The sequence below is a fragment of the Apaloderma vittatum genome, unplaced genomic scaffold, assembly GCF_000703405.1.
Source record: "Apaloderma vittatum isolate BGI_N311 unplaced genomic scaffold, ASM70340v1 scaffold16955, whole genome shotgun sequence".
Lineage (NCBI taxonomy): Eukaryota > Metazoa > Chordata > Aves > Trogoniformes > Trogonidae > Apaloderma > Apaloderma vittatum.
The window spans coordinates 44,940-72,705 of record NW_009717863.1 but is presented as its reverse complement, the minus strand read 5'-3'; the positions used below and the strand labels follow the sequence as shown (position 1 = coordinate 72,705).

Genomic DNA, 27,766 nt, shown 5'->3' with positions numbered 1-27,766 from the left:
TGGAGTGACTTCTCTAAGTACTTTCTCCGATGACAGCCTTATAATTCTTATCATATTCAAAGTTCATGGGTTTACTTGCTTCTCAGGAATTGTCAAATGTGGCACACATGAACAAAATTGAAGCCAAAAAGTCTACAAAGGACTGACAATTTGGGATTGGTTGTGGAGAAATAATTTATGTTCTCAATTTTCCAGACTTTTAAAATAAAATATTGTCATTTTAAAATTTCTTCCTAAGGCAGTTATGTAGCTGAACTCATTTGTGATACTTTCCACCTTTAAAGAAAAGCTAATATAATACACTGATTTTGTTTGCAGATTTTCAGACGTTGTTGGTTGGTTTTCAAGAAGGCTTCCAGTAAAGGACCCAGGAGGCTAGAAAAATTTCCAGATGAGAAAGCAGCGTATTTCAGGAACTTTCACAAGGTAATTCATGCCTTTCTTGTGTACTGAAGCTTTGTCTGTTTACCACTCTTTGTTGGGAAGGGTGTGTTGCTGACACTAAAGGCATGATAAAATGCCTTTTGATGGTAAAAGGTAAAAGGCATGGTAAATCTCTGTGATGCAGGTCAGAAGTCAAAGTATTTTTTTCAGATAAGCCCAAAATCCTCAATGTGTGTCAAGTGACAGACTGATTTTTTTCTTTTAATATTAGTATGTTTGAAATGTCTAAAATAGACTTCATAATCAAGTGTTTCACCATTGGTTATTAACTATGTATTGAACAAATTCTGAAAATGCTAAGTGCCTTGGCTGTAATGGCGACTGGTTGAATATATAATGCTTTACTCGGAACTCTTCAAGATTTACAAGGTCTTGTCAACAGCAAGGATTTTTAAGGGTAAAAATTCAGGATTCACTGAATGAAGTACTCCTTGCTTTCTCTGTCACTGTGACTTCTGTGATGGAAAACACGATATTTGAGCATGAGATTTTCTTTCTGTCTTGAAAGTTACTGTTATCAGCTCCCCAAGTCAGTCAGTACAGTTCAAGTTAGCTAATCCTAAAATCGGGCAGGACTCTTCTATCCAGTCACTTCAGCTTTATGTCATGTCAGCATTAGATATTATGTTAAAACTGGCAAGTTGAAACACAAAGATGACTTAATCAAGGTCACAGAGCAAGCGATGAAAGAATGTGGATTTAAATCCATCTCCTGAAGGCAGGTCTAATGCTTTTTGTCATAAAACTGTAAATTGGCCTTTAAGTTTCAGTAACCTCTTGGTATCTTTAAACGAAAAATGTACATATAATAAATAGCATGCAATTATCCTGTGAATATTTTCTAAGAAAATGAGCCCCAGTAATTTCATAGAATCATCATAGAATCATAGAATGGCCTAGGCTGGAAGGGACCTTGGAGATCATCTAATCCAACCTCCCTGTCATGGGCAGGGACGCCACCTCTCGACTAGATCATGATACTCAAGGCTCCATCCAGCTTGGCCTTGAACACCTCCAGGGAGGGGGCAGCCACAACATTTCTGGGCAATTTATTATAAAGTCTTGCCACCCTCGTACTGAAGAATTTCTTCCTAAAATCTAATCTAAATCTATTCTCTTTCAACTTAAACCCATTTCCTCTTGTCCTATCAGTGGACACTCTTGTAAAAAGTCCTTCCCCAGCCTTTCTGTAGGCTCCCTTTAGATATTGGAAGGCAGCTATTAGTTCCCTCTTAGTCTTCTCTTTTCCAGACTGAACAATCCCAGCTCCCGCAGCCTGTCCTCATAGCAGAGGTGCTCCAGCCCCTGGATCATCCTTGTGGCCCTCTTCTGAACACGCTCCAACAGATCTATGTCCCTCTTGTGGTGGGGACACCAGAACTGGACGCAGTATTCAAGGTGGGGTCTGACAAGAGCAGAGTAAAGGGGAAGAATCACCTCTCTTGACCTGCTGACCACACTCCTCTTGATACATCCCAGGACACCATTGGCCTCTGGGCTGCATGAGCGCACTGCCGGCTCATGTTGAGCTTGTCGTCTATCAACACTCCCAAATCCTTCTCTTCAGGGCTACTCTCAACCCATTCTGTGCCCAGTTTGTATTTGTGCATAGGATTGGTCCGACCCAGGTGAAGGACAAAATCCATCTTCTAATCTTAGATTGGTATCCAGGTTTGGAACTGACACGTACTAGACAGTTGACACTTTCACTGAAGTACCACAATGACAATGTTTGCTCCTCTGTATAGGGGGAGATCAACAGCAAGTGAACGTGATTCTTCTCTTCAGTGTAAGTTTCAGAAAACATTTACTTTCAAAATGTAACTTAGTGATGAGTCTTCAGAAGGATTAATTGGATGGTTTGGTCTCATAGCTGGCAGTGGCTTGACCCTGGCTTCAGGCCAGGTGCCCACCAGAGCTGCTCTGTGGCTTCACTTTCCCAGCAGGACATGGTGGGGAGAAAATAAGATGGAAAAATCTTGTGAGTCAAGATAAAAAGCAGTTTAATAAAGCAAAAACAATGACTGTGTACAGAAGCAAAGGGGAAAACAGAAGATGTATTCTCTACTTCCCATCAGCAGGTGATGTCCAGCCACTTCCCAGGGAGCAGGGCTTTGGTACCCATAATGATTGCTCTGGAAGACAAACATTGTAATAGTGAATATCCACTTGCTTCTTCTTCTCTTAGCTTTTATCGCTGAGCAGACAGGATTGTGATTTTGTGACATGGAATATCCCTTTGGTCAGTTTGAGCTGGCTTTTCTGGCTATGTCCCCTCCCAAGATCTTGCCTAACCCCAGCCTACTGTTGCAGGGAGTGTTGGGAAACCACAGCCTTGGTGCTGTGTGAGTGCTGCTCAGCTGTAGCCAAAATACTGGGCTGTTATCAATGTCCTTCTAGCTACTAATACAAAGGCCAGCGCTGTGAGGGCTGCTGTGGGGAGAATTAACTCCATCTCAGCCAGACGCAGTACAACAGCTGTAGTGATGGCTGAAATTCCAAGGAGATCCCTTATCTAAGAAATTTGTATGGATTAACAGCTGGGCAAAAGAATGAAACTGTGGGGCTTTGGAGGCGCTTTTAGGGGATGAAGCTAAACTATATTTTTGAACGTGTTATTGCATATGGCATACTTCATGTGTAAGAGGACTCAGAAGCACTTTATGTGTTCCTTGTCAGCTCTCGTCTTTGTAGAAGAATCATGAAATGTAAGATTGTTTGGGAAGCTAAAAGAATAACATAGATACAGATGCAGCTGCATGTTGTAGTGTTAATGGAAGCATTGCCCTTTGCATGTAACATAAGCAAATGGGAGAGGAGGGTGTTGTTCTTTTTCATCCTTTTTTTTCCTCTTATTCCACTCCTTGGAGTGAGGGAGGGGGAAGTGTAAGAAAAGGATAATCTTTTGTATTTGAAAGGATACAGGGTTTCTGGCCATGGAGAAAAAAGAATTGGATCCATTTCTCAAATAAAGTCATGAAATTATTTCCGAAATTACATTATCAGAAAATAGAAACCCTGACTCTTATTCTCAGGCTTGATTTTTTTTTAAAACGGACATTCTATTATTTTGTAATGATTATTCTCCTCTACTGCCTCCATTCTGATAAATGAAATAGTGATGAAGTGGATATGCATAAGTTGTGAATAGTCATTGAGTGTGACTACTGAGGGAACAGTACAGGCTGTTGTGGGAGCAAATACAGTTATCAGATTGTTGGTATTGGATCAAAATACCTGATTTTCTTTCTTTCTTTTCTAGAGCTGCTATTGCTGTGTTCAAAATACACATTTATTGCTATTCAGTGCAAACTGTTAGCCATGTTTTGAAATTCTCTGTTTCCTCATTCACTCACAAAATATAAGGTGTGCAAAGTTGAAGGGCAACTCTGAACTCTAAGAATCGTTGAAAAAAATTGACTGAAAAATATTGAAGAAATAACACAATGGTATTTAAGGAAGACTAAAATGTAAGTTGAAAGCCTGACTACTAATGATAGGGTAACAAGCTTGAAAGGATGAAGGTCTCTGATTGCACACTAATATTTATATAAAAATATGTATATCAACAGTGAGATCCTTATTCCCGTACAATTTCTTCATATTTAATAGCAGAAAAAGGGTGGTGCAGAGGGGGACTCAGAACATACTGGGATTCTTTATGAACTCAAGTCCTTCACTTAAATTGGTCGAAGTTATCTTGGGAGAAGGTCTAGGAGTCTTACTAGGCTTACCATAATCTTACTAGATTGTACTGTGCAGATTTTCTAGCTTTCTTGTGTGGAGTTATGGGAGAAAATTTAGCTCTGCATTGAAAGCTTAACAAATATTAATACCATTGGTTTATCTCCATTCACATCAGTATCCAGGATCACAAACAGCAGCCCAGTATAAGTAACTCATCAAGGTCTCCCTTTTACATGTTCGAGCTTGAAATGTAGCTCAGAGCAAATTCCTGTTTAAAACACTTTGCCTATATATCTATATATCTCCTGTACTTGTGTAATAAACCTATGTAATGGGCAGTGGGAATTACAGAAGCAACTAAAAAGAAAGAAAAAAATAGGACTGGTAGGAAAAATCTAAGAGGATTCAAAATGGAGAGTTTCTGGTTTGCATATCCTAAATAAGTATTTATTAATGAGTAAATAAAATAAGCTGTCTTCTTAGAAAATGGACTCCCGCTCTCCTCCCCAGTATCCAGACAATATGTGGATTTATTTGTTATTCTGCAGATTCTTTAATGCTCTTGTGCATTGCTTTGGGTTTTTATTTCTCTACTCATTTTCTTATTATAAATAACAGTAATGGCATTAGTCCTTATAGTCAAGTGCCTCCTGACAGTAACACTGAATATTACATTCATTAGTCAAGACATGACCTCATCTGTTCATTCCACTTTCTGATATCAAATTGAAACTTCTCATTACTGTAAATTTAGATCGTCAAACTCCATCTCAGGTAAGTTACAGCTTAGCTGTACTCTTTTCCCGTGAGGATTCACCACAGAAGTTGTGCAGAACTTCTGTATTTACTCCCACCGCTCCCTCCAAAATGGGCATAAAGTGGCAATAGCTCTGCACCTGTCCTGGTGGTGGGTATGTTCTTGATAGCAGTTCCTCCACTATCAGAAAAGGCCAAAACCAGACACCACGGCTTTACCAGCTTAAAAGAGGGCATAAGTAACAAGATTTCATATTTTTGTAATAGAAGATAAAAGGTGTGAAAAAGTGAAATACATTCAGACTTCGGAGTAGTACTGATCAGGTAGTACCAGTGTGTATTACCCATTAGGAGAGGCTTGTAGAAGCATTACAAGAAGTCATCATGGCTAAATAGCAACACGAGAGTTACTAGAAATGAGAGATACAACTTCACAACCTGATGTATCCAAATAAACTTGAAAGCATTGCACTGCTGGCCAATTTGTACTTAAAGCAGAATGGGAAAGAGCGAAATAGAGCTTGAAGGGCAACTAACCAGAACTAACCAGAAGATGAGTTATAAACACAGATTCTGACCCACCAGGAGCAAAAGACTTGCCAAACACCTTATGCATCTAAGTGACAGAAAATAAAGGAAATGTGGGAAAAAGAGTAGAAATGACCAAATCTTCATTGGGGTTTAATGTAGAGGAAACTGGCATGCTGCAAACTTGTCTCTGTGTCATAAACTTGATCATAGGTAATTCAATCCTGGCTACACAGAATGATCACTAGCAAAGTATGGAGAACGTATTCATTCACCTAAGAGCCCAAAGGGTTGGGTGACATAGCTAATTACTAATGGTAGCTCATAAAGTGAAAGTGTTGTGACCTGGGTCTGTCCCAACTTGTCTTGGAGCAAGAGAAGCTTGAATCTATCAATGCTGGAATGCTTGCCTTTCAAATAAATGAACAAGTGATGTCTGACATAGATTTTAGGATTTACTGATTTACTCCCTCAATATGGGAGATTATTCTGTTAAGATTGTGTCAACAACAGCTATCTCTAAGGTTTTGAGTTTTAAGTCAGCCAGATTAAAGTAGGATAAGAATTTTAGAATTTTTTGTTATTTCATTGTTTTTTCTGTTACTATGTTTGATTATGATATGCTTTATGTAAGTACAAAATAAAAATAGATTGCACAACATTTTAGCAATGACTTCTGATAGTCTAAAATATATTTGGAACAGATGGTCTTAAGTACATATTGTATTTTATGTGTCCACAAAAGTAAATAATAATGAAGGAAAAGAATAGCAGTAGCTTCCTAACTATAATCTACTAAATTAAATTTGTGGCCAGGGCCACACAAGCAGAGCTACATTAGACTTCTTCGTTCACTGCTTGATTGTATGGAAGAAACCTGTGAAAAGCTAAATCCTAGTTTCAGGAAATGGTGATTTATGTAATGCAATCCCAGTGATTTATGGCAAGTTCTTGTATCTGCTACAGCAGTTTCTTCAACAGCTCTTGGCAATAAGATCTCCTATGCACATGCATTCACAAGCACATACCCAGAGTTTCTGCGGTCTGTTAGTAGTCCTGTCTTGTAAGAGGAAGAAGGAAGCAGGTTCTTCTTGTGGTTGAAAACTCAGTATACAGGATCAGTAGGATATTTATTCTTCTACAGCACAGTTGTTAGGCTCTGAATAACCATGAGGTGGTTATTCACTTCAAAATATTTTAACATAAGTGAATTCCTGGTAACTTGAAGAACATTCAGTTTTGCCACAGTCATTTGTGTGCTAGCCCATACTACTCTCAAATGTAATTACAACTCTAAAATTAAAAATAAAAATACGTATCGTAATCCTTAAAAGAACTTCTCATTATCTCTGCTTACTCAGTTACCTTTGGGTTGTGCGTTTTTTTTCAGCAGTCTCTGACTGCTGCTGGGTTGCCTAAATAAACATTATTGCTAAAGAAATCTGAACTAGCCTAATGCTTATTCTCATTTAGTCCAAGACTCCCGCTTTATTTTGGGATATTTTATCCTCTTATGTTGCTCATATTCACTACAAATCACGAGTTATGAACCTCTATAATCTGGAATGCTACTATTTTTACTTCTCAGATGCAAAGACATTCTCAAAAAAAGTTGGACAAACGTCTATCAAAATGTAATTTTTAGGCTTGAGTTCTTGTACTTTTTGTGATAAGATGTAACATTTGATTTACATCCAGATCTGAGTATTATTTGAATACTCTTTCCTCGCCTTTTGTTTTCCACTAGTATTTATCCTTTATGTTTATCAAAATCTCAATTTCAAACCTGTCTGGTTTTGCTATGTTGACCATTCTGCTTCCACTGTTTGTTAGTTGATGTAAATTTCCTCAGTAAATGTTTATTTTCTTACCTGTTTAAATTCACACAAAAATTTCTATTATTCAAAAGCTAAATGTGTATAACTTATGAAGATCTGGTCACATTCACAGATACTGGATTTTTACTTCGAGAACAGCCCCAAATTTAGACCATTATATGCTTTCCCCTTCTTTCCCCTTATCCTTGTTCTTTAAAAGTGTGGTCATATTTTATTGCCCAGAAATTCTTTCAGAAAATTTCAAAATAATGATCTCATTGTAGTATTTTCTTAGGTGCACAGTGAAAAATGTGTGATATGGGAGTATGTTAGTTTTAAACAATATTTTTCAAATTTCTTTCTGCAAAGAATAATCAGCAATTTAACGGAGAGTTTTTTAAGTCTTTGTTGTTTGAGGTTGAAAGATGTGCCCAAGTGTACTTTGTGTTGTTTTTACACCCATGTTTTGCTGAGTCCTTTAAAGCAGAGATAACTAAATTTTCATGAAAGCTATGTCCTTATTTCTCTCTGTTCTGGCATGTACATCTCTTCAAATATTTGTTTACAGCACTTTCAAGTAATATCTTGTCTTCTAGCAAAACCATCAGGTTGGTATGGGAAGGTTACAAAGGACGTTGCTTTCATGGGCAGCTATTACTCGGCTGGTGAGATTAAAATGAACCCTATTTAAATGAATAACTGCTAGCAAAATTGCTCAGTTCTGTACAGCAAACAATAAGATTTGCAGTAATTATCAGATGCCTCTTAAAATATAGAAGTATCTGAACAACGTAATTGTTCAAAGCAAGCATTCTATGCACCAAAAAGCAAATTGCAGGGATAATTGGAGCTGCGCTGTTAATAAAGCTGTTAATAGAGTCTGAGCACATCAAAGGGCAGCATGCAAACTAATAAACCAAAATCTCTTTCAACAAAGATTGTATTAAGGGAATAACATCTTCTTTCCTTAACAATATAGTGAAGAAATCTTCAAGCTGAACATACTGACAGGACTTTGAGCTCCTACAAGCATAGACCTAAAACGCTTAAATGACCCTCTGAGTCTCTTCCTGTGTGCGACTCTACTCATCCTTCTAAACCTTGAAGGCACAGAGTGTTAATTAGAAGTGTCAATTCACAGGGTAGATAAAGACTTGATGTCAATGGGCAGTGTTGAATTCCTCAGCAGTGTCATCAGTGGCTGAATCTTAAGTATCAAGAAGGAAATATGTGGTAGGGAAAGTAAAGATAATCTCTTAGTCTCTACTGGTAACACAAAGCAACTCCCAGACATGTTAGTGGTGGTTCTTACACAAAGATCCATGTTACACTTAATAAATTCATAGTAGTTCTTGAGTGTGTGCACAGTTTTGCAGCAAAAGGGACACTAATCTTAAAAACAGCTCTTTAAGTAGGAGCCTGTATTCTCGTTATATTATGTGCTGAAACAAGCTAGACTTTTCTGTGACCTATGACGTATGTGGTGTTAAAAGTTGCTACAGGCTCTTAATATATCCCTCTGCTGCATGTATTGTGTCAGACTGGACCTGCCCTCTCCTGAGTATGTTTCAGTTATTTCTAGTGATGGAAAAAATATACTTAATCTTCCTATACTTAATCTTCCCTTTTAAAACAGTCTTGAGAAAGTTTTTCTTTGAACTACTTTAAAGTTACTGCTTTACAGAGGAGAACACAATGGTGTGTGTGTCCGTTATGTATATTCTGATTTTCCCTTGGAAATCTAGCCAAGTTTTGGCAAAATTTGAAGCCTTTACAAATCTATATTTTCTGCAAGTTTTTTAGAAATGCTTCTGACTTTGACAGCTAAACCGTCTCGTCATCTGTAAAGCTCATATGTGATGGAAGTTCAGATAATTTTCTCTCCTGAGTAGTGAAATATGTTCTCTCCAGTTCTTTCAGGGCTAAAGCCTGACATTCACTCTAGTAGCTACCTGTCACTTCTGAAGATTAGCACGGGGCTGGGTAGTTGAGGTGAGATCACGAAACCATTCTCTGTATGTATATCCTCGGGCACCTAGGTAACATGGCAAGGAAAATTGTTGAACTAAAATTTAAAGAAGAAATAGACCAAATGTTAGAGCATGGGAAAAAAATAAAGGAGTAAATGTTCCAGCAATCTGAAGGCACCTTATCAATTAGGCATCTGGGAGAAAGAGCAAGAGCTTCTGGCAGATGGAAAGCTGACATTCAGGACACTGCTATGAGAAATGCTAAAGGAAAGAATGGAATGGGAGGATGGAGAAGAAAGTGTGTATCATTAAGGGTAAACTGAAATTCATTTTAATTGATTTTGTACAAAAGCAAGGAGACTGATACAGAAATAAAAATCTGACAGTGGAAGGGAAGTGGACACAGAAGCAGGGAGTTATGGACATAGGTTGTCTTTTCAGCCCCATTCTACCCAGGATATCAGTACAGCAGGACAGATGTACATTAAGAGAAAGCAAGAGGGTTTATTTAGATTTTTGCACCAAAGCAAATTGCTCTCTACTAACACTACCCACCTCATGTTTCAGTGACTGGGAGGTATGTTTGCCTCAGATGTTTCCCAGGAGTGGCAGGTTCTGAAAGAAGAAGACCGTGTGTTTTAGAGTGAGGGCTTCAGTAGCAGGTCCCAGATGTAGCTGGGGGGGTAGGTACTTCTGAGAAGAGAGACTGGAAATAAGGTATCTGAAGGAGGTCTCTATTGGTCCTTGAGGAGAAATCAAGTGGCTGAGCTAGGATATAAAACGGCTGGATTCTGCTGTGAATATTTGCACAGCTAAGCTCCTCTTTTTACTGCAAGTGGTGTTGAAAAGCTGAATCCCAAATATCTCAAATTCAGATCGAGAGTTTAAAGGACGTATTTTTGACTTTGATTTGTTTTCACCATACAGTTTATTTGCTCCTTCCCTGTCAATGTAATCCACACCTCTCAGAAGTGAGGAAGGTGTGAAAGGAAATTAATATTTGTGAAACCATCTGTGTGAGATATACTTGCGTGACGATCGTTACGGAAGCGCCTCGAGAGAAACCAGGGTGTAACCAGTATACCATTAAGTCAGAAAAACAGTATCAAGTTATGAGATCCAGACATAATTTATAAAGCCTCTATGTGACACAATGGTACTTATCATTTATTCTGACTGAGGTGAAAACCAGTTATGAAAAATCAAATACCATCATATAGTTAAGACTGTGTATATCGTAACAAAGAAGAGATTCCAGTAAACAGAAAGGTATTTATTTGGGCTAACATACAGCGATCAGCCTCAGCGGAGCCCACTGCCATAAAAATAACAGGAAAATGGTAGACTAGGTGTATAGAACCTAGTAGTCAAAATAACACTTAAGTCTTCCTTTCCCAGCCTTCAGCCCTTGATTCCGTAGTTTTTATTTTTTCCAATGTTGTTACTGTCTATTCTCATTATTCAAGTGTAGACCGTAAGTACACTACATAAATAATAAAAGTTCACTATGAAAGTTAAAGACCTAATTATCTATCCTGCTGTTTATAACAGTAGCAAAGGAATGTTATGTGACGATTTATTTTTTTTCTTAATGACCACATTTTCCCTTGCAACTACTCTGAATTGTGTCTCTGTTGTTGAAAGAACATTTACCATTTTGATGTGGAAATGGGAGGAGGCAACACCTATAAAAGGAAGCAGATAGGTACAAGCATTGTCTCATGGTGTACTAGGGAGGGCAGACAGGTTTGTTACTGTAATTTTCTTTCTTTTAATAAAAGGAAATGAAGTATAATAAGTCTTATGAGTACTAAGTTTCATTTAAGTTTTTGATTTGCGCATCGTAAGGGAGGCTTTGCAACGTAAATAAAGAGCAATTTATTATGAAAATGGGCACAAAGCTATCTAATTTTTACTTCTTCATAGAAGGAAATTTGAAATTCAAATCACTGGCTGATGAAGGTTATTAAAAATGCATTAGAGTTGAAAATGTAGCTGTATGTAATTGTCGTAATAGCTATCGAAAATTAATTTATCCCTGATGACAATTAAGCTAAAAGAATTTTTAAATTATCAGTTAACAAATTTCAGTTAATTTTAGGAGTAATTAAAGTGGAAACATTTCCAAGTTTGTTAAAAATTTAAGCTCTTTTAAAAAATAAAGTCCTAAAAGAAGGGTTACATTCATGTTCAGAATCTTTCCTTTTCTTCTTTTTCAAATTACTGTACATTATTTTTTTTTTTCCCCCTCAGATTCTGTCTAATATACTTTTCTACTAAAGAATTCCGGACCACTTTGAGTGTATATGTACACACACATGTACAGGCACATGCTGAATTTAAGTTAATTTAAACTCATTTTTTCTTTCTATATCTGTTTTTTCATCTATTTGTGTTTTTCTGATGAGCATCAAGAATCTCATAGGTAATATGATGCTGTTAATACTTCCTTCAGAATATCTGAAATACCTTTTATATATATGTCTAAATTTAAGAACAGCATCAAAATGCTAGGTTTTATATTGTTGGGTTGGGATGGGGGTTATTTTTTAAGTCACTGAGGCATATTTACAGCCTTTAAAAATCAATGGGGGTAAAGTTTTCTAAATATTTTTCTGGTGAGTTTGTTTTTATTGTTTTAATCCTTTTTAAAAACAAACAATTTAGGTTAGTGGGTATCTCTGTGTTTGCATATGTGCACGCATGGGCTTGTACCATATTCTTACTGTTGTCCACATCCAGCTGTGGGGCAGAGCCTGCAGCTGAGTCCTCTGCTTGTGTGCGGCTTCCTCACCTTTGGGATTGAGTGAGAAGAGGCAGGAATGGGGAGGGCAAAGATGGTGATGTCCCTTCTCCTCTCCTGGCTAATGCCCTTTCTCGTTTTCTGAAGATAGCTCTTGATAGTTCAGTGGATATCCAGCATCTGAGAGGTCTTTAAAACCTGCATCACGAGGTGCTTTTCAACTGTGGTTTTTTTATTTTTTTCCTTCACAATGGAAGCCTTTCTCATCTAGTTTTGGCCCAAGGCTTCCCCATGGTTTTAAGATCTAGCTAAAGGGAACTACAGCCTAAGCTGAAGGTTTTCACAGTTTGAAAGGGGCAGGAAGGGAAGTTAAACCTAGGGCTCAGCCACTGGCATAATGTACAGCATAGATACAACCAAAATAATTTGTGTGCATTGAAAGCCTACAGTTACCTGTACCCTCTAACACTTCTGACCCAGTTTGTCACTGCGGGGAGAGATTTCATAGTTAGGGTAATACCTAGCAGTTTAGCAGGAAGAGTTATTTACCCGTAGCTTACTGCTTGCAGCAAAGTTATACTTTGTAAGTGTGTCTTTGCTTGTAATTTGTTTTCAAATGTAGTCTATGTTAAGAAACACTTATTTTTAATTGGGCTTATCTAGCAAAACACGTTTGGAAATTATTACAGGTCAGGCAATTTAAATAGAACAACAGGAGAATTTTAAGGAAGTTTTACAACTTCAGAAGACCAGTAACTTATCCGTTTTATTTAACTAATACCTGTGGACTGAAACTAGAAAAGGTCTGGGCATAATCATGTACTTTGAGAATGTTAAAAGTGAAAATTCTTAAAAATGGAAATAGTTTCTAACTGTTGAGTATATATTAGTAACCTCATAAGGCTGTTAAAACTCATGTAACGATCTAATTCATTTACATGTTCATTGTGAAGTATTGTCTGCTCAGCTAATTAAACTACAGTAATGAAATGCTCCATTTTTTTTATCAGGCATAAGCACAACGCTGCTGTTTGCATACCTAGTAACTCTAGAAGGAAGTTTGATATTCAGAGTGTTTTGTTGTTTTGGGTTTTTTTTAATTGTAGATGCAATTTTAAAAGATAGTTGGGAAACCTATTTTATTTTAGCTGTGAATCGTCTTCCTTCTCTGCTATCTCTCCAGCGTGGTGCTATTTTTCAAGTGTGAACCCAGGTTTCTATTAGAGTCTTCTTTTATTATTAAGGCATTAGTTATTTAAAATTTTGTTAACACTTTTACAGAAGGCTGGGGCTTCCTCCCTACTTTTTTTTTAATACTGTACTAACACAGTAGCCCCGCATTCAGTTTGCACATCAAGACCAAAGGTCAGGTTGGAAAACATATTTCACAAATCCTTTAGGATAGTGAGGAAATGGGATTGGAGAGAAATTAGATTTTTACATTGACTATCTGTAAAAATACTCTTTGAAGTGCAAAGGCATTTCTGTTTTCAGCATGTATTTAAAAATACTAATTAAAATACTTGTTAAGGGAAGAGGTTCACAAATACATGAACTGATCAGGTTTTAACTGTTGATTTAAAGCACCAAGCTACCAGCCAAAAACAGATTAATCCCAGGAGGCTGGTTGATTTTACGGATTAAGCAGGAGTTCAATCCTGGCAGTATTACAGTTTGAGAGAAAGTAAAGTAACTTGGCATGGCAAAACCCTTACTTCTTTACCTTGTAAAGGTAGTTGGTATGACTTAATGTGTTTTGATTTACAAACATTGTGAAGCAATATAGCATTTAAAGTGGTGTAACAAAAGCTAATCAAGTAAGCTTGATTTCCATCCTTAATTTTTTGTTAATTTCATTGATGAAAAGTCAGAAGTTTGTAACTGCCTATCTAGTGAGTGGGCAGGTAGAAAACAACATGAATATGGGTACCCAGGTGGTAGCTCATATGCAAGTCAGCAGTGCTGATATTTAGCAATACTCAGAAAAAGTGAAGGCTGAGAGAAGAGAGTTGAGGTAAAGTTTCAGATTTTCTCTTTCTTTTACATTTATTTAAATTTTGAGAAATTAAAAGATAATGATTGTATTTTATATTCAGTATACGTTTACATAAAGAGATCTGTATTCCCCAAAACGCTGAAAAATTGAAACTTTTTTCTTTCTTTAAATCTCAGTTTTATCTGGAGTGCAAGAAGAAATTATTCGGTATCCCTCTGCTGTCAGAGCTATGCATATTTCTTAGCATCAAGCCTCTCTTTCTTGCACTGACATTACTGACATATTTAGCTTGATTTATTTTTAATATATGCATTCTTTCTGCCCCTTTTTGTTTGTTTGGGGTTTTTTATTATTTAGTTTTCCAGTTAACAGATAATACTCTTACTGCCATTGTAGGTGTGGTTTCCATTTAGTGCTTACAGGAATGACCATTTACTTGGTAGCAGTTTCTTAAACCCTTATTCCTCTGAAATAGCAGCTGGAGACCTACCCCGGAGGCATAACGTGGAGGTTGATATGCCAGTCTTTGGCAAAACTCCTGGAGACTGTTGTTACCATAACAACTCATCTTCTTCCAAGGATAAATCCTCATGCAGAGATGGGGAAAACTCTTCTGTTTTCTTTGTGAATTCATTTTGCTTTTGTATGATCCATTCTTTCACTTCTCTCATCTTGGAATTTCTCTTCTCCCTTCTTATGTTCCTGTTATAATCTTATGGTTTAAGTTTTGCTATTCTTTAATGAAATAGGTTTGTGGTTTTTTTCTGCCTCTTAGTACTTCTTTACCTCAAGTCTTATATTTCAGTCTCTTGCATCCCCTAGTCCCGTTACTGATTGTCATGTCCTGTTCTGGTGGCAAATGTGCTGAAATCACTAAAATGTGTTTAATCAGGATGCCTAATCACGTATGGGTTTGCCTAAACCCATAAAGGTCTAGATAACCTTACAGGGCTCACCCCTTTCTTAGACTCGCGGGTGAATTTGTGTGAATGGACCTCAGGAGGTCTCTTGTCCAACTCCTTCTCACAGCTGGGCCAGCTCTGAGGTCAGTTATGGCTGCTCAAGGCTTTGTCCAGCTGGCTCTTGAAAACCTCTAGAGACTGAGACCACAGAGTCCCTCTGGGCAGCCTGTCCCACTGCTGGGCTGTCTTTGTGGTGAAAACATTACTTCTCCTGTGCAGCCTGAACATCTCTTGTCTTGGTTTATGCACATTGTCCCTTTCCTCCCCACAGGCACAGCTGTGAAGAGCTGGGCGGCGTCTCCTCAACAGCCTCCCTGCAGTCACTGGGGGGGCTGCTGTCAGGTGCCCCGGAGCCGTCCGTGCTGCAGGCTGGAGCAACTGCTGCTCCTCAGCCTCTCCCCACAGGGCAGGTGGTCCAGCTCTGGCGATCCTGAGGACCCTCTGCTGAACTTGCTCTCATTTATCAATCACACCTGGGTCCCAAAACTAGACGCAGTGTTGTAGATGAGATCTAACGAGTGCTGAGGAATAAAGAAAAGACACTTCCCTTGATGATTGTGCTCCTGTTAATACAGCTGTATCCCCCATCGCAAAGGTCTTTCTGCTTTTCAGACAGCACAATGTTTTTTTTTATCAGAGCCAAAGTCACGTCCAGCTTTGTCTGAAGCTGTAACAAAACTACTCTGTGGCAACTCGGTTTAACCATGCACAAGGACCCACAGCTGACTGCAGATAGGACGACTGAAAACTGAGCCAAAGGGAGATGTTTTGTTTCTTTGACGTACCCCTCTCTATACTCCCTTCATCTGCAACGGGCCAGCCACTCCTTTTCTCCTTTTGCAGACTGGCAGTAGCATTCAAAGTAACGTTAGCATGTTTGTGCCTCCTTTACCCTTTTCTTGCTATACTAGTTAACATAGCTCTTGCTTCTTATGTTGGTCTCTTATTGTCGTCATGCTGTTTCTGGTTGGAGGCAGTTCTCCGCTCTCTGGGCATCACTCGCTGGAGTCCCTGCTCCTCGCCACTGGGTAGGTTTTGCTCCGTTACATGACTGCTTGCGTGGTATTACACAACAGATGGTAGTATGTGGGCCATTATTAAGAAGTAAGAGGATGAACAATTGCATTTTGTAGCTCACTCTTCTGCTTCTATTTTTGCTAGATGCAAATTAAATGACGGGAAAGTAGCACGCGATGCAAATCCGAAATCCATTTATGCAAATTCAGACCTTTTCCTCTGCCCAAATGATTTCCAGGACTCTGCGCCATGGAAATAATATTCGGCAGATGGAACCACAGAATTGTTTCCCTCCCAGTTTCATATGGGAGGCACGCGTTTGGAAGAATTCAAACAAGATATAACCCAGAATAGAGCGCTTGAGATTTTTTGCGTGATTTTTGCGGTTTTCATCTTTTCTGGACCTATTTTCTTATTTACTGGGGAATTATATTTTTTGCAATAATGCAGATATAATACATGATTTGGAAGTAATAAGTCTATAATTGTGGAAGAGTTATTCAATTTATTCGAATATATAATTTGAGCACCAGAGCCCTATCCCTATATATGTTATACCCATATAGTCTTTACATGTCCATGTAACACAAAAGTGGATAGTGCAGATCCTAGGTGTTCAGCTCCCTAACTAGAACATATTTTTAGTACAATAAGCAAACAGATAAACATCCAGTGTAAGTCAATGATAAGGTATAATGGATTCAAGAGAAAGCGCATTGAGTTGTTCCTAAAATTCTTCCTCTTTGAGAGAAAGTAGTTCTAAAGAAGGTAATCAGGAAAATATAGAATTGCATTGAAGAAGCAATGTATCACAGTTAATCTGAGCCTTTATTTAAATTAAATGTATTTTGTAATTTAATAGCCTTTCACATATAAGAATGTAACAAAGATACCAAAAAGAAGGGTAGGTGTCTTAATTTGCATTGGCAGTTTCTGTTCTGTTGTATAAAATATTTTGCTAACATAGTGAAAGTGTGATCTTAGAATTATTTCCTGTAATTTACCTACGTAACAAACGCACTGTCAAAAATAAAACTATAGGTTGCTGTAACGTGGATCACAGACTCTCAGAAGAAAAAATGTGGATATTTTTCCCATGTAAAAATAAGCTCTTAACATGAATGAGTTTTTATAGCTAGTACTCAGACTAGAGGAGTGAGAGAGTTCTAAAATGTCCTGTCAAGACAGATGAGGGCTAAAGCATTTTTCAAGAGATCAGGAGTTTGTTACTAGTATCTGTTTGTTGATCTCTTCTGGCTGGCTAGAGGTAACTGTCCACTTCAAAGGCTGAGTCTAGTGTTCAGAGGATTTGTTTTCCATATATCAATCCTGAATAATTTCCTTGATCATCAGCCTGTGCCTATGTATCTTGCTTGGATTTAGGCTGTTCCTGCCTGCCCCTGTGGACTGTCTTAGTAATTTGCCTGCACTTCAATTACTCATTAGGAATCTGCAGCATGACGCTACTGAAATTATATGATGGTTGTTTCAGCTAGGGAAAAGTGGAGTTAGCTTCTAAAATTTATCAAGATGTTTTTCAGGGCTCTTCCAAGTCTGTTGGTGCAGAAATGCACTAAAACTAGTACAGACCAGTAGTTCAGTGTTTCTTGTAACTCAGTCCCCTGGCGTCAGGCAGTGCTTGGGCATTCTGGCAGGCAGTAGAGACCTGAAGCGATTTGGTGTTAGCATCAGATTTGGGATCCTCATGCAGAAAGGTGACTTCTCAGGGTACAAACGATTATCAGAAGACATGGGATAGAGAAAATCTTCAATGAAACAATGATTATTTATTTTTTAAGTGAAGTTACAAGCTCTCTTCCTCCTTATATTTTGACCATATAACATGAGTTTTAACTCTTGTTTCCTTCAGAGAAGTCCTTTCCAGATTTTCTTCTTCTTAAGGTTGATGCATTGCTTTATATTTTATTTATTTGTTATTTTTTGGAAAAAAAATACAGAAACTTTTTTATGCAGTCATAATATAGAGAAGCAAACAGCAGTTTTGGTTGTTTTTTTTTTCTTTTTTTCAGGATTGATCCACCCAGATGTGGCTAGACAGTATTTACAAGGTGTTGATGATTATTGATTTTATTATTCTTGTACAACATTTACTTGAAGGAAGCAAGTAGAAGGTCTGAAAATGGTACTTTTTTCAGATGAGACATTATACCAACACAAAATTAGTTTAAGTTCTGGTCTTACCTGCATATCAGGACAAAGAAAAATAATGAGGGTGAGAGGGTATGAATTGCATTGCCTGAAGCAGTATTTGGATCTTTTTTAAGTGCTGTACATAGATATATGAGCAACAGCAGCAGAAAAGTAATTATAGGGCTTGGTGTTTGATGAACAATCGGAGACTCACCCTAAAAAAGTTGTGTGCAGATCAAGTGCATCACTTTTCAGCTGTGCTGATGTGGAATCTTTGAGGTGATCCAAAATTCCTGACTGTAAGAGCAAGCAAGTTGCAGAAACCAACACTGCTGAGTAGCCTTGAGACTCTGCTGTAAACCTAGCCTAGTTTAATTTTGCAGAAGTGAGATGCTGTTTTTGCCAGTCCTAGAAATCAGCCTACCTTGTAGCCCTTCTGGGTTATATCCTTTCATCAAGTACCAACCAAAAGTAAAGGAGTTGAATGTCTCTGCTACAGCTATGTCAACGTCGCTCACCCCAAGAAAAAAAAAACCACCTTTTAGATAGGGGGGAAAAAAAAGAATTAAAAAACGCTCGTCAAAGAAAAGTTCAGTACATACAAGTTAAGTACCTATTCCTCGCTTTTTCTTTGAGTACTGTTCAACTGTCATTCCAGAAACAAGTAAAATGATTTTAGAGACTGATGCAGGAAAAGATCAAGAAACCAAAAAGAGAATAAAGCAAGCAAGGAAATTTATGTGTGGGCTGCTGTGTGATGGACATATGAAGCAGGAATTATTGATGAGGAGTAGGAGAACTGAGAAATTGGCCAGGTGCTGAGTCCAGAACGTGTACCACACTGAGCACCATATGGAGTAATGCACTAAATGATAGCGCCAATCCAAGGAGAGAAAATAAAAGTCTAAGTTAACATACCAATGTTAGTAAAAAGTTATAAAGTACATAATCATAGCTTAATACAAAAGGATCTGTTTAGCCTGCTGGAAGAAATCATAAAGGATAAGGATAGGCAAGAAATCTATTTTCACCATTTCTCACTGAACAGATAGTATTAGGGATTTTACCTGTTGTTGAAATTAATTTTGTTCAAGAGGGATACAAATGAGGAGGAACAGGAAAACTGATTTTCAAAGTTTTTGTTGGTTTGAGATGTTCTTAATATTACCAAAGTTATATTTCCATTGTTTTTTGTAGAAATTGTAGGTGAGACTCTTACATGTGTAACGGCACATTCAATTTTCCCTTTATTTTTTTCTTCGTGTTGATGCAAGGTTAGCAATGGTCTAGGTAGTTTCAGAATACAATTTTGTTGTTGTGAAGAACAGCAATATTTTCAATGAACTAAACTATATTTAGTCAACAAGGCTGTTATGGTACCACAGGGAGCAAATTTTGGTGTAACACTCCTTGCTTAAAAAAGTAGAATTGCCTAATGCACTACTCATAAAAACGGAGCTTTTTATTTTTTAGATATTTTTAATTTATTAGTCTTTTAAAACCTTCTTAAAGTTTACAGAGAGATGGTTTAAATTATTTCAAAAAAAATCATGACTTTGGGGGATTTTTTTTGGTCTATTCAGTAGCTTTTATGTTTTTCCCCTCTTAAAAACTTTATTTATTTACTTCTGTTAAAAAATAGGTAAGAATTTAAACGCCACTGTTAAAAATCATTAAGACAAAGCAGTCTGGTTGCTAAGGAAAAATTTGGTTTTCTTTCATATGAAATAATATAAATTCTCAGGTGTTTATTTTTTAATTGTGAATGTTCAGCAAGCAGAGAAATGACTTGTACTTCATTGGCATTAAACCCAGAATTTGGAATGTGATTAACTTCAATTCTCTGTCAGTGGGAGGATAGACTTTCAAGGCATTATTATTCCTGCTTCTGTCCTTCTGCTGTGATTGTACAATAATATAAAAAAATTAATGTGGAAGCAAAACTTCATATCTCTAGTTGATATTAAGCATTAAATAACCAATAGAAATACTGAGGGGTTTAATGGGTGATGTGGCCCCTCTCATTGTAACATCAGCTCAAGTTTCTGAGATGTTAGGTGCGAGGGTGTGGTTCTGTCAATCCACTGACTTGCCCAACAGATAAAGCTAGAACAACTTCTTCAGCTTGTGTGTTGTTTGGTGTGTGTGAGCCAGAGATGTGCTCTTACAGCAGAGAAAGCTAATGGTCCTGGGCTGCATTCGAAGGACTTTGCAAGCAGGCCAAGGCAGGTGATCCTTCCCCTCTACTCAGCACTGGTGAGGACACACCTGAAGTGCTGGGTCCAGTTCTGGGCTCCCAGTACAGGAGACACATGGACATACTGAAGAGTGAAGGATGACAAGGATGACGAGAGGACTAGAAGATCTGTCCTATGAGGAAAGCCTGAGAGCTGAGACTGTTTAGCCCGGTGAAGGCTCATTCATTGTATACTCACCAGTGAGTAGAAAAGACAGAGTCAGGCTCTTTCCTGTGGTGCCTAGTGACAGGACGAGAGGCATCAGCCGCCAACTAAAACACAGGAGATGCCCTCTGAACATCAGGAGACACTTTATTTACTGTGAAAGTGATCAAGCACTGGCATAGGTTCTCCAGGAAGGTTGCTGTGTCCCCCACCTTGAACATATTCAAAAAACATCTGAACATGGTCCCAGCCAACTGTTTCTAGGTCATCCTGCCTGAGCAGAAGGGATGGACCAGATCACAGAATCACAGAATTATTGAGGCTGGAAAAGACCTATGAGATCATCAAGTCCAGCCTGTGTCCCAGTACCACCACATCGGTTAGACCACAGCACTAAGTGCCACATCCAGCCTCTCCTTAAACACCTCCAGGGACGGTGACTCCACCACTTTCCTGTGCAGTGCATCCCAATGCCTGAGCACCCTCTCCATGAGGAAGTGCTTCCTGAGATCCAACCTAAACCCTCCCTGATGCAATTTCAGGCTGTGCCCTCTTGTCCTGTCACTGGTTGCCTGGGAAAAGGTAGTTGTAAAGAGTTCCCCCTGAGTCTTCTTTTCTCCAGGCTAAACACTCCCAGCTCCCTCAGCCTCTCCTCACAGGACTTTCCCTCTAGTCCCTTCCCCAGCCTCTTTGCTCTCCTCTGGACCCGCTCCAGCACCTCAATGTCTTTCTTGCAGTGAGGGGCTCAGCCCTGCACACAGCACTCGAGGGAAGGCCTCACCAGTGCTGAGCACAGGGGCAGAATTACATCCCTGCTCCTGCTGGCCACACTGTTCCTGATACAAGCCAGGACGCCATTGGCCTTCCAGGCCACCTGTGCACACTGCTGGCACACCTCCGGCAGATTGACACTCCCCCCCCAGCTTGGTGCCATCTGCAGACTTACTAAGGATAGACTCAATCCCCTCATCTAAGTCATCAATGAAGATGTTGAACAGGACTGGGCTAGGGGACACCACTGGTCACTGGATGCAGCACTATTCACCACCAGTCTCTGGGCCTGGTCATCCAGCCAGTTTTTAACCCAGCGAAGGGTACACCTGTTCAAGCTCTGGGCTGCCAGTTTTTCCAAGAGGATGCTGTGGGAGACAAATGCTTTGCCAAAGCTGAGGTAGACCACATCCACAGCCTTCCCCTCATCCACTTGGCGGGTCACCCAGTCCTAGAAGGAGATGAGATTGGTCAGGCAGAACCTTCCTTTCCTAAACCCCTGTTGACTGGGCCTGATCCCCTGGTTGTCTCCTACATGCCACTTGATGGCATTCAGGATGATCTGCTCCACAACCTTGCCAGGCACCAAGGTCAGGCTGATAGGCCTGTAGTTCCCCGGATCCTCTTTCTGACCCTTCTTATGGATGGGTGTCACATTGGCCAACCTCCAGTCACATGAGACCTCCCCAGTTAGCCAGGATCAGTGATAAATGATAGAGAGAGGCTTAGCCAGCTCTTCTGCCAGCTCTCTCAGCACCCTAGGATGAATTCCATCCGGACCCATGGACTTGTTGGGATCCAGCTGGCACAGCAGGTCACTAACTGCTTCCTCCTGGCTTACAGGAGGGATATTCTGCTCCCCATCCCTGCCTACTAACTCAGGAGCCCAGCTGTCCTAAGGACAGCCAATCTTCTTGGTGAAGACTGGGGCAAAGAAGGTATTAAGTTACTCAGCCTTTTCCTTATCTTCTGTTACTATGTTCCCCTCCTCATCCAATAAGGAACGGAGATTTTTCCTGACGTACTGAGATCCATTCCAACTTCAACCATTTTCTGATTCTCTAAAATTTGCTGCTATCTCAGATATGATGATGGAACTCAGTGCTACAGCTGTTACTTTTTTCTCATTTCTTTTTTTCTGTTTGCTTAGTAAAATTATTTTTCCTAACTAACATCCATATAAATTCCCTTTATCCTCAGAATATTATGACTGAAACAGTATTATTTCCAAGGAAACCTTCAGTTTTTGTAAAACAAAGCATTTCAAGGTGAAGAATATGATTTTTTAAAATAAATTCTTTAATTATTTTTTTAACTGACAAATATTTTGGTTACGCATGTTAAACCATTAAAGCATTTGACAAGAAAAGAGGTATCTCACAATATCACATGGTAGTTTGATATAAGTCCCTTTTTGTGGAAAGGTGTTCAAGAGACAAATATGACTTCCATGTGAAACTGTGGTTGACTCAAAAAAACTTGCTTTAAGAAAAGTAAAAGGAAGTTTGGAAGAGGCAATTAATGGAATTCTTTGCCTGTCACAGTGGAATTTTGAGAAGTTCTGTACTGTCTAGGGTGGCAGTATGATTTCAGAGACAAAGGAAAGTTGAAATGCATTTAAAACAAAGCCCCTTTTCCCCTGCACTGAGACTGTTTTTCTTCAGTTGCCTTGCATTTTTTTCAGCCAAATCTCTGGTGCACCACATCAAAATTTGGTGGTGTTTTCATTGTCTTTTTCAGACATTAAATTCCCACCAACAGATAAAATAAAATTTTATTGTTTGTTCATTTTGTGCTGACTATATTCCTAAGTGTGTGAATGATCTTGCAGAAGAAACATGTTCCATCAATATATATTAAATAAAGCAGGCTTAATGTACTGATCAATCCATAAAATCTTTAAAAATGCCTACGTGTGCATCCTCAGTTGTCTGTAGTTATGTTTCAAACAAAAATTACTGTGGAAATTATGTAGCTTTCATGCCAGGAACATTATATTTTTTCAGATCTACTATCAAACTTAGCAGCACTGCAGGATCTTTCAGTAATCTATAACACTCAAATGGAAAAGCATAGCTCTCTACTGTCTGAGAAAGACTGGAAGAAGGATTAATATGCCCTTTTGGCACTATTCAAAGCACTTCTATTTCCTTTCCTGCTATTCCAGAAAACTAAATTTCCCCTTTTTAATGTAGCAAGATTTAAGGTTTTCTTCCACGTGGTGTGCACAGTCACACATACACACACATGAAAATACCACTTTCTGTTTCATTTGCTTATGTTAGAATCACTGGAGTTTTTTTTTCTTCATATTGTTGTTTTCCCTTTCATATTGCACTGTCAGTTATCTTTTTGGACCTTTGAGAGGAAAGCTATGTGCAACTTAAAATTATCTAAAAATTATAAAGTATCTTTAAGAATAACCTTGATGTTTTTGTGTCCCAAATCTTTTAAAATCTTTTGCTTTTATATTCTCTTCTTATTTAGCAAAACTAGTAGATCCATATCTTCTGTGTCTCCTGCTATTGGCTCTTCTGGGTCTCCAGAATTCAGTAATCACTTCTGAGTTTGGTATTGTTCCCTCTCTAGAGTCTGCTCTCTTCCTACTAATTCTTTCATTTTCCCTTTTGTGAGATTTCATTGAAAATAGTGCCTTGGGTGAGCCACAGGAGCCCTTTCACATACTAGATCATTTACCATGCACAGATGACGGAAAATTAACACGAGTTTTTAGTTATTTCTTTAATGGGACAGTGGTATCTGTGGTGTTCAGGCCTTTTCCTTCCTACCAAGCAAAAAAATAGAGAAATATATAGGAGCTCTTGCAATGACACAGGCTTGGGATGGACAGGCTGGGAGCAGCCTTGTCGGAAAAGTCCGTGGGACTATGTGCGATGGCCAACGACTTCACGGGCTGTATGAAGAGGACCGTGCCCAGACAATGCAGGAATGATTATCCCACACTGTTCAGCTTTCATTAGACCACATCTAGAGAACCACATCCAGTTTAAGCTCACCTGTTACAGCAGAGATGTTTACAAACTGTTTTGCTGAAGGCCGTGAAGATAGGCCCATAGCAGTCTTCAGTTCTGATCTCAGGTTTGTTATCAGCACCCACACGTACCACTTAGTGCTTCATCTTGGTTTCTTTCCCAGGCTTCTTGATGTCTCTCACTGCTCGTCTGCTCTCAGTCTCTTTTTGCAATGTCTTTAGCCCAAGATGTTCCATTTTTTTTACTGCACCACATCAAATATCTGTCTCTTAAGAGACTTTCTTCCCAGCATATGAAAAGGAATGCTAGAGCTGTGCACAGGGAGAATAAGAATTACAAACCAAAATACTCCACCCACATTCAGTCCATTTTGTCCATAGTCATAAATGGCTAAGCTCATATAGATGACATTTTTAAGAATTAATTCTGCCTGAGCCAGATGTCCTGCCTGGAAAAGCTAACTCAATAGATAAAGTTTGCCCAGAGTTCCAAGAAACTGAGAAAAAGATTTTTGTAATGCGCAGTATTAAGTGGTTTAATATGGACTGTGCTGCCAGCTTTGATTGGAATAACATATTTTTCTTCTGTTTGTGTTAATTGTAGTTTTCTATTTGCATCAAAGGAAAAAGGAAATAGATTGCATTGTTTACGCTGTAACTTTTCTACAAGAATAGTTATGGTTAATAATTTTATTTGTACTATTTATAGCCTAAAATACTTTTCTTCATTTCAAGGTAACTGAGCTGCACAATATCAAAAACATAACTAGATTGCCTCGAGAGACAAAGAAGCATGCAGTGGCAATTATCTTTCATGATGAGACGTCAAAGACATTTGCGTGTGAGTCAGGTAAGCATCTCTAGCTTGAAAAAATCAAGTTATGCATCAAAGCCTTGCTAAGATGGATTAACTTAAAACACCAGATAGAAATCCTTAGCTTAAAGGAATTTGTTGTAAACAAGAACTTTGGAGTTTGGGGTGTAGATTTTGGGATTTTGCTATTTTTTTTTTAATATGCTTCAGGAGGTGTTGGGGTTGTTACAGAGCTCTTTCATTACTTATATTTGACTGCGCACAGATTGTCTAAAGACTGGAGATTTTCAGCTAAACTTGTAAAACTGAGTCAAAAATACCTGTGCGACGTTACTAAGTCAAGATGTGAAACAGTGCTATAGGCACTTGATAAACTAATTATTATCATACTATTGCAAATAAGAGGTGAATACCAGCCGAAACTTCAGGATATTGTAAAGCTGGACGTCAAGCAGTCTGCGGTTTGAACAGCTACCTGGTATAATGAGTTAGGTTGAGAACAAGACTTGGTCACTATGGTACATAATGACAGGTAGTTGCGAAACACTGAACTCTGCACTATTAAAGTGCACTGTTTTCTCGTTTGAAAAAGTGATTTTACATGTCTGCGTTCTAGGGTATTTTTTACCTGAAAACAATGTTTCTAAAAAGAAAGAGAATTTTTTTAACTGACAAAGTTTTTATTTGTTTACTGACATATTTGAAACTGTGCTATGAAAAATTTTATCTTAATTTTGTACATCATGCAATGTTTGTATGACAATCTACATTAAATACATTGAAAGAAAACTCAAGAACTGTGGAGGAGGAAGATTAAAAGTGATCATGAGTCTTCTTGTTCTCTAGTGGAAAGATCTTATTCCTTCCTCTTGAATTACTGTGTTGCACGTGTATTTGAAAAGAATGACAGTAAATCATAGCTTCAGGATTCTTTCACCAAAGAAGGTGCAAACCTAAGAAAGTTCAGCATGTCTGGCTCCCTCATCCCTTTGTCTGTAACAAATATAATGCAACTCCTTGCAAGATGCAAGTATGTTAAGGTGCTAACAAGATGACAGAATGAGATGCTAACCCTCAACACTTACCTTACATCACTTACCTCTACATCATCTCGTTCTAACCCTCCTGCAATGGGCAGAGACACCTCCCACTAGACCACGTTGCCCAAAGCTTCGTCCAGCCTGGCCTTGACCTCTTTCCATGAAGGGGGCATCCACAACTTCTCTTGGCAACCTGGTCCTGTGTCCTGGGCTGCATTAGTAAGAGTACTGACAGCTGGTACATGGAAATGATCCTTCCCTTCTATTTTGAACTTGTAAGACCACATCTGGAGTACTGTGTCTGGTTTTTTGCTCTCAGCACAAGGATATTGGTATACAGGAGTGAACGCTGTGGAGGACCACCAAGAGGCAGGGTCAGGAGCAAATGACATGCAAAGAGAGACTGAGAACTAGACCTGTTCGGCCTGGAGAAGAAGCAACTTCAGAGGATCCTTTTTCTCCCTACAGCTACCTGATGAGCTCTGTTGCCGTATCAGATGTCTTGCCATTTCTGAAAGTCTATAAATCTCAGCTGAGGGTATAGTGGAGTTTCTATCAGTTGGCCTTTCTCCATGCTTCCAGTCTTTCTAAACAATATAAACTACATCATCTCTATCAGATGAGATAGATACAGTGCTTCATTAAAATCTGATTCTCTTGAACTCCAAATCTTTTGTGTGTTCTGAACTAGGAAAATATCTTTAGCAGTTCATTTCCACAACTGTGTTCTGTCTTTGCACAAGAGGCTATTGCCATTTTTCCTACTGCTGGAATGTGCCAAGTACTTTCTTTTATTTTATGAAACTTACTGAAGTTTAAGGGATATTTAGAGAGCTGCTTGTTACTTAAAAGGTTTTCTTCTACCCAGACCTCTAAAAAAATGTTTAATGGCAGTGGTTTCTATGGGACAATGCCTAGACTTTTAACAGTCTCATGGTCTAGAGCAGTGTACACACAATTGTGTTTATTTTGGCAAACTAGGCCACTTTGGTTAACACAATAATACTTTTACTAATACCTCTTCTTTCCTATGGCTTCATTAGGAAACAACCACTGAAGCGGTTTTGACTCAGGCTAAAGTCTTCTCAAATTATAGCTGCTAGACCTTTTGGAATTATTTAGGAGCCTAAAGTTTCATAATATGAACATTTTTTCACCTTGGAGTCTCTAACTATACAAAAGCAGATACTTTGTTTCCTGTCATTTTGACCTCCAGGGACATGTGTAGGAACAGTAATGTTGAAGCCACTACAAAAGGTCTCATGAACACAGAACCAATAATTTCTTGAAAATTAAGAGGAACTAATGCTCAAAGTTACGTTGTTTTTTTTATGGGGACTGAACAATGTGACGTAGAGTTTGTCAGTTATATCAGGAAATGCTTCCAAGTAACGGTACTATTTTAGTTTTTATATATGAACTGTTAGCCTTTTCTCTGTGCAGTATTAAGAGCTTTTGGAAAACTCCATAGAAGAGTCTGGTGCAATAAACACCTGAAGAAAAGTACAAAGATTAGTGTCTACAGAGCCATTGTACTGTCCGCTCTTTTATATGGGTCTGAATCATGGGTCGTCTACCGCCACCACCTGCGACTCCTCCAACGCTTCCATCGGCGCTGCCTCTGTACAATCCTAAACATCCACTGGACTGACTATGTGACTAATGTTACACTACTT

The 27,766-nt window shown here is 38.6% G+C and overlaps 1 protein-coding gene across 1 annotated transcript in view; it reads left to right on the top strand.

Moving 5' to 3' along the window:
* Positions 1-318: 318 nt before the first annotated feature.
* LOC104274435 (docking protein 6) overlaps positions 319-27,766 on the top strand; it is a gene marked incomplete at both ends in the record, with an annotated part of 61,665 nt that continues 34,217 nt past the window's right edge. The window contains 2 exons of the mRNA XM_009870069.1: positions 319-426; positions 24,972-25,086. Of these exons, the coding sequence (XP_009868371.1) occupies positions 319-426; positions 24,972-25,086 (223 nt within the window). The remainder of the gene's footprint in view (positions 427-24,971; positions 25,087-27,766) is intronic.